At 58.5% G+C, this 6964-nt stretch overlaps 1 protein-coding gene across 1 annotated transcript; it reads left to right on the top strand.

The window, feature by feature from the left end:
• Positions 1-1565: 1565 nt before the first annotated feature.
• On the top strand, positions 1566-5058 carry LOC144302295 (uncharacterized). Its single transcript, XM_077879561.1, has 5 exons — positions 1566-1586; positions 2126-2319; positions 2893-2952; positions 3852-4045; positions 4283-5058. The coding sequence occupies exons 1-5, from the start codon at positions 1566-1568 to the stop codon at positions 4786-4788; spliced, it is 975 nt and encodes a 324-aa protein (XP_077735687.1). The 3' UTR covers positions 4789-5058.
• Positions 5059-6964: the final 1906 nt, after the last annotated feature.

Raw genomic sequence — 6964 nt, 5'->3', positions numbered from 1 at the left:
ACAAGACATAGTCTTGAGATGTAAAGGACACTGTCCCTAGAAAGTGCCTCTCTTTTTCTATTATTTTTTTTTCAATTTGGCTAATGGTGTCTACTGACACATATTTGGAATGTAATCTATTTATCAGCCAGCTGTTCTGGCCCAATGTGGATTTAGGATTTTAAAACATGTGTGGCTTTAGAGCTGTATAATAAAGTATAATCTTAAAAGTATCTTTTTAAAAGACTCTTATCATTGACATCACTGGTGACACCAATAAATAGCAGACATTGTAATAAGTAGTTTTTTGCAGTATTTTACAGCTAAACAGCCCTGCCATATAGGTAACATTAGTGTGTTAGTCCTGTGCACACAGGACCTCGTGGGCCTGGACGCATGTACACACCAAGGAAGAACGTGTGGGTGGAGGTATGTCCTGCAGGTGACACCCGCCTCCAAGGTCATAGATATGAGGCCACAGTGGCCTGGGGACGTCTGGGGGAAGCACCCGCTAGGATACCCCTGTCCCACAGGCAAGATGCAGACCATCCCCGACGGGCACAACAGCTTCTCCAGGGTCAAACCGGGGAAGACTGGACAGTCGTGTCTGAACCCAGGCGTGTGTTCAGGTTGGGCCCTGGGTGCACACAGTCCTTCCCTGGGGCCTGTGGACAGGGGTGTGGTTGTGTCCCTGTGTGCACAGGCCTTCGCCTGCAGGGAGGGGGGAGTCGGCAGCACGAGCGCTGCCCCTGCAGCTTCCTCCAGGAGTGGGTCAGGGAGGGGGTCCCAGGAAGTGAGGTCACTGCCGTGTCACAGAGCCCAACAGAACTCGGAACCCCCGTAACCAGGCACCCGCATCCAGTGCAGCCCCAGCTCAGGCTCACTTGGCTGGAGACATCTGCTACTGGAGGATGTTCTCTTGCTGCCGGCCCACCTCTGGGGGCTCTGGCTCCCAGGAACCCCAGGGGTGCGGCTTGTTCCTATGCTGTAGGCAGTGGCTCCAGCATAGGTACCAAGGCATCAGGGCGGTGATCAGGAGGCGCCGTCAGGTAACACAGCGCAGGCCAGGCCAGGCCCCCTGTGCCACCATCCTGCGAGCCCCATTCCTTCCTCCTCAGGTTCAGGGAACCAGGGATGTGTGGGCAGGTCCCATCCAGGCTGGGGGACGCTGCAGGGTGGCAGGTTCCCCGGGGATCCCTTCTGGGTCACCCTGATGTCGAGGTGGGCAGGGGGGAAACAGGGTTCCTGAGGTCCTCTACCCGCCCCAGAGTCACCCCGAGGCCCTGCAGCCGCATCCCTTTCCTCTCTCCAGGGGTGGTGGGTGCCGCCTGCACTGTGGGGTGTCTGGGTGGAGGCAGCTGGGGGTGCGGCCCAGCCGAGGGGGCCAGACCGGGCGCTGAGGCCTCCTGCCTGGCTGCCGGGCACTGTCTCCACAGAGCTCCACCCGGGACGTGGGGCGCGAGCGGGAGGAAGGGGTCGTCTGCCCCACCGCCTCCAGGAGCAGGGAGGTGCCCTGCGCAGCTACCAGGGGCCAGCGCGGGCTCAGGGTGAGTGCAGGGGCTGGGCCCCCCGACACCCGGGCCCCGATGCGGCAGGAAGGGCCCCGGGTCCCAGAAGCCAGCCTGCTACCCCCTGGGCCCCCCGACACTCCTGCTCCCACATGAGTCTGGATCCCCTCCTCCCCACACCTGCCCCCATGGCCCTGCCCCTGCCTGGGCCAGATGCAGAGTCCCTGCGCACAGATGTGTGGGAACATCAGAATAGAGCCCTCAGGGGAGGCCTGGTCCCCCGGGGGTTAGCGCCTGCCTTCCCCCAGGCCTGATCTCCGAGGCCCGGGATCGAGCCCCGCCTGGGCTCCCTGCACGGGCTGCTTCTCCCTGTCTGTGTGGCTGCCTCTCTCGGTCTCTCTCTCTGTGTCTCTGGAGGTCCTTGTACTGATCCAAATATTTTGAACATTTATCCTCTGAGATTGTTTCTCTGTTGCATAGTTGGTCCTGTTTGTGTAAGAGACAGGCAGGGAGCTTGAGCGGGAGAGGGAGCCCCAGCTCCTCAAGCCCACGGGGCCCCAGCCAGGGCCTGCCGGGGCGGGATCCCAGGCCTCCCGGTGGCTCCCTGCAGGCTGCACGTCCCCTCTGTCCCACCTCAGGGTGCAGGGGCCGCGGCCGGGCAGGGGCATCAGATCGTCCTGACCAAGCTCACCCGGACGGAGCTGCTGGAGTACAAAGTCCGACAACTGCTGCTCGCCTTGCAGCGCAGGGACGTCATCTACGTCTTCAGCTTTTTAGAGGACTATCGTAGATTCGCCACCACGGACGAGGTGCTGGACCTGCTGTTCACCGAGTGAGCACCTGCCCCTCCGCAGCCCAGGGCTGGGCCACCTGCTGCTGGGGAGGCTGGGGATGGTGTGAGCTTCCCGGCCTCGGGCTGCTCCCCCGCCTGGAGCAGGGTCCCCCAGGGCCTAGCGGGGTCCTGGAGGGCAGCCCCGGGGCCTGGCCTGTGGCGGGTCGGCCAGAGGGGCTGTGCCTGTGCTCAGCAGCCGTCCTCCTCCCCGTGACCAGGCCTGTGCCTCCTCCCCGCCCCCCCATCACCAGGGTCCTGAGCGGCCTGTTTCCCCATTGAAAGGGAGGTTTGAGAGTCCATCGGGGGTCTGTGTCCTGGGGCAGCCAGACCGGGGAACCCCGGGACCCCCCAAGCCCACTAGGATATGGGCCATGGGCCTGGCCGGACCCTTTCATGCTCAAGCCTTCAGGAGGCCCCAGCAGGTGCGGGCGCTTCTCCGGGAGCTGCCCGTGGCCTCACGCACAGAGCTGACGGCCTCCGGGGCTCCAGCCTAGTCGGGGTCAGAGGGTGACAGCCCCCATGATGAGGTTGCATCCACAGGACGATTCATGGGATGTCCCCGCCCTCCTCTAGGTATGGGTGCATCGCAGATGCGTGGGGTAACAACGATGTGGTCCTGCAGTGCTGGAAACTGTGAGTGACTCCGGCTCCTGCAGGAGGGCCTTCCCTCTCCTGGAGGGCAGCGAAGGGGCTGTGGGGCGGTGGGGGGCTGCCCCCTCACCCCACACATCTGCAATTCCTGTGACAGGGAAAAGGTCTAATGCCCCTTCTGGAAAAGAGCGAAGGAGAGCGGTGGATGGGGTGCGGGCTTGGTGGGAGGCACTGGGACCCCTCAGGGAGACCTTCTCCATCCCCCCCAACCCTCTCTCTGCCCCACACCTGGGACCCAGAGCAGAGGGGGTGGGGAGCATCGCACTCCCCAATCTGGTGGCACCTGGACCCGGGGGCACAGCAGGTGCTCAGGAGGGCCGGTGAGGGCTCCCGGACCAGGCGGCCCCCGCCCCGTGGGAGATGGGAGATTAGAGTCAGTGGAAGGACACCCCCGGGGGCCCCTCGGGAGGGAGGCAGCCCAGAGCCACAGGAGGGAAGGTGGCGGTCCTGGGCGGCTCCTGGCAAGGCCTGGCAGGACACAGAGCCCGAGCCCTCCTGCCTTGGAGCTTCCCAGAGCGACAGTGTGTGCAGTGAGGGCAATGACAGGCCAGACGCCCCCCGTCCCCTGATGCCTGCCGGTGGACTCAAGGGGCAGGTGGGCAGGGACCAGGCTGAGGAGGGAGCCCCGCTTCTCCAGGAGAGATGGTGATGGTCACCCCGCTGGGCCTGGGCTCCCCGCACAGAGGCTGCATCCCAGCCCCTCCTCAGGGAGCAGGCCTGTGGCAGGCAGGACCGCCAGGAGGCAGGGGGACGAGGAGCAGGACTGGCCTCCGACACCCCGCGCGGGAAGCCAGGCCCCGGGTCCTGCAGGGCTTCCCCGGGACACCTGCATGTGACGGAGCCCTGTCTTCTGACGCCTGTGCCCGCCTGTCCCTCCGCAGGGCCATCTCCTTCATGATGGAAATATGGTTGAATTATTATGGGGACGACTTTCATCAGTTCCCAGAATTTCCCTCCCTTATAAAACTCCTCCAAATACTAAGACAGCACATGCCAGGCACAGATGCGCATCTCCGGGCCCTGCGTCACCTGAGGCAATTCAGACGCCTCCATGCAGCGGAGCGAGAGGCTGGGGGTGAGGAGGACTGGGGGTGGCCGAGCTGGGGACAGGGGGGGCCCGCGGATGCAGCCTCCGTGCAGCTGGGCCGGGAGCAGGGGTGGGCTCACACCCCACCCCACGGGCTGCAGCCTGGGGACACCTCCCAGGGCTCTTGCCCTCACACACGGGGAGTGGTGGGAAGAGTGGCCTTGATTTGGGAGGGACGTGGACAGTCCGTCCTGGTGGTGATACTTTGTCTTCTTGGATCTACAGCTTTGGCCCGAGGAAAACACCCTGAACCCACTCTGCAGCGCACCCCAGCTCCGACCGTGGGGCCTGCTGCCCCGTGGGGCCTGGCTGCTGGGGCTGAGGGCTTGGCCTGCGATGAGCCGCCTGCTGGGGAGGCAAAGCCCCTGCAGATAGTGGTCACTGCTGCCCTGCAGGAGTCCCCTGCACCCCTGGGAGCCCTGGAGGAGGAGCAGGCGCCACCCCCTGCTCTCGAGGTCGTGGATGTGCCCCAGCCACCTAACTCGATGGAGCAACTGGCCTCGGGGATGGAGCAACCCATTGAGCCACCCGAAGAGCCCGCCCCAGCTCCCACTGTGGAGCCTGGGGAAGGTTCAGGGTCTGAAGGGATAGTGGCTGCTGGAGATGAGGACTTGGTCAAGGCAGAGATGCTGGTTCCTGAGGTGAAGGTGGTGCACGTGCTGTTCGAACCTATGGTTCCCTGCCCCGATGAGGAGGAGCCCCCTGCTCCCATGGCCACCCCGGAGGAGTAGGCCCTGGTGCCTGCAATCGGGGTCCCCAGAGGGCCAGACCTGCAACCTTCCTCTGGAACTACCTGCTTTGACCCGTTAGCAGCCCCCTGACCACCTCGGGAGCCCGCCCCAGCTCCCACCGCGGGGCTCGTGATGGCTGCAGCCCAACAGGGGCTTGCCCTCACCTGTTATTTCACTGTTTCTATATTTTGAGTTTTTCTTTAACCTTTAACCTGTATAATGGCTTATAGAGTTTTATTGTAATAAAGGATAAGTTAACTTTACACAAAATTGACTCTGATGCTTTTAAATTACACAACATGGTACTTTAGGTCCATTCACAGTGTTGCAGGCCCGGAGCCCAGGGCACCAGGGGACACAGCCGAGGATCCGGGGCTCCCCCAGGACAGGCAGAGGCTGGGAGGACACAGGACAGCCGGGTCACTCCTGCAGCCAGGCCCAGAGCTGTGCAGATCGTGCCCCTACCCCGGAGCACCCAGTCCCGTGTGCTCTAGGAGCTGCAGTAGTTACTGTGGGAGCTGACTCCAGGTCTGGACAGCTGGCCGCCGCCACTGTGGTTGTCCCTCCTGGTGTCACCCTGTACCTGGGCCTGAGCAGGGGCCTCACAGGATAAAGAATCCCACTGAACTGTAGACCTGGCAGAGGGCTGGGCAGCTCCCCCAGGTGCACACACCTGAGAATCAGCACAGCAGGCCCCTCCCCCAGAAGGCCAGTTGGAAGGTCAGGGGAAAAGCAAGTTATTGACCAAGCACCACTGGAAAGTTCCAGGGGAAGTCGAGGGATTTACAGTATATAGAATCAGAGGATACTCCCTTTGTTCTTTCTTTCCTGTTTGTTTCTGTTGTTTCCCCACCCCCTTTTTTATTCTTTTTTACTTTGTTTTTTCTGTTTTCCTCCTTTTTCCAGTACAACATGTTGTTGGCCACTCTGCACTGAGCAAACTGACTAGAAGGAAAAACTCACCTCAAAACAAAGAATCTCCCACAGATCTCACAGAGAGAGAAACAGTCCTCTCTCCCACAGAGTTACAAAATTTCGAATACAATGTCAGAAAGCCAATTCAGAAGCACAATTATAAAGCTACTGGTGGCTCTAGAAAAAAGCATAAAGGATTCAAGAGACTTCATGACTGCAGATTTAGATCTAATCAGGCCGAAATTAAAAATCAATTAAATGAGATGCAATCCAAACTAGAGGTCCTAACGACGAGGTTTAACGAGGTAGAAGAATGAGTGAGTGACATAGAAGACAAGTGGATGGCAAGGATGGAAACTGAGGAAAAAAGATAAAGACAATTAAATGACCATGAAGATAGGTTAAGGGAAATAAATGACAGCCTCAGAAGGAAAAATCCACGTTTAATTGGGGTTCCCGAGGGCGCCGAAAGGGACAGAGGACCAGAAAGTGTATTTGAACAAATCATAGCTGAGAACTTCCCTAACTTGGGAAGAGAAACAGGCATTCAGATCCAGGAGATAGAGAGATTCCTCCTAAAATCCATAAAAATCATCAACACCTCAACATTTAATAGTGAAGCTTGCAAATTCCAAAGATAAAGAGAAGATCCTTAAAGCAGCAAGAGACAAGAAATCCCTCACTTTTATGGGGAGAAGCATTAGGACAAGAGCAGACCTCTCCACAGAGACCTGGCAGGCGAGAAAGTGCCAGCAGGATGTAGTCAGGGTCCTAAATGAGAAGAACCTGCGACCAAGAATACTTTATCCAGCAAGGCTCTCATTCAGAATAGAAGGAGAGATAAAGAGCTTCCAAGATAGGCAGAAACTGAAAGAATATGTGACCACCAAGCCAGCTCTGCCAGAAATATTAAGGGGGACCCTGTAAAAGAAAGAGGAAGTGCAAGGGAATAATCCACAAAAACAGGGACTGAATAGGTATCATGATGACACTAAATTCCTATCTTTCAATAGTAACTCTGAACGTGAATGGGCTTAATGACCCCATCAGAAGGTGCAGGGTTTCAGACTGGATAAAAAAGCAAGATCCATCTATTTACTGTCTCCAAGAGACTCATTTTAGACATAAGGACACCTACAGCCTGAAAATAAAAGGTTGGAGAACCATGGACCATTCAAATGGTCCTCAAAAGAAAGCAGGGGTAGCCATCCTTATATCAGAGAAATTAAAGTGTGTCCCAAAGACTGTAGTGAGAGATGAA

The sequence above is a fragment of the Canis aureus genome, chromosome 31, assembly GCF_053574225.1.
Source record: "Canis aureus isolate CA01 chromosome 31, VMU_Caureus_v.1.0, whole genome shotgun sequence".
NCBI classification, from domain to species: Eukaryota; Metazoa; Chordata; class Mammalia; order Carnivora; family Canidae; genus Canis; species Canis aureus.
The sequence above is the reverse complement of the archived record's forward strand: the minus strand, read 5'-3'. Positions and strand labels throughout refer to the sequence as shown.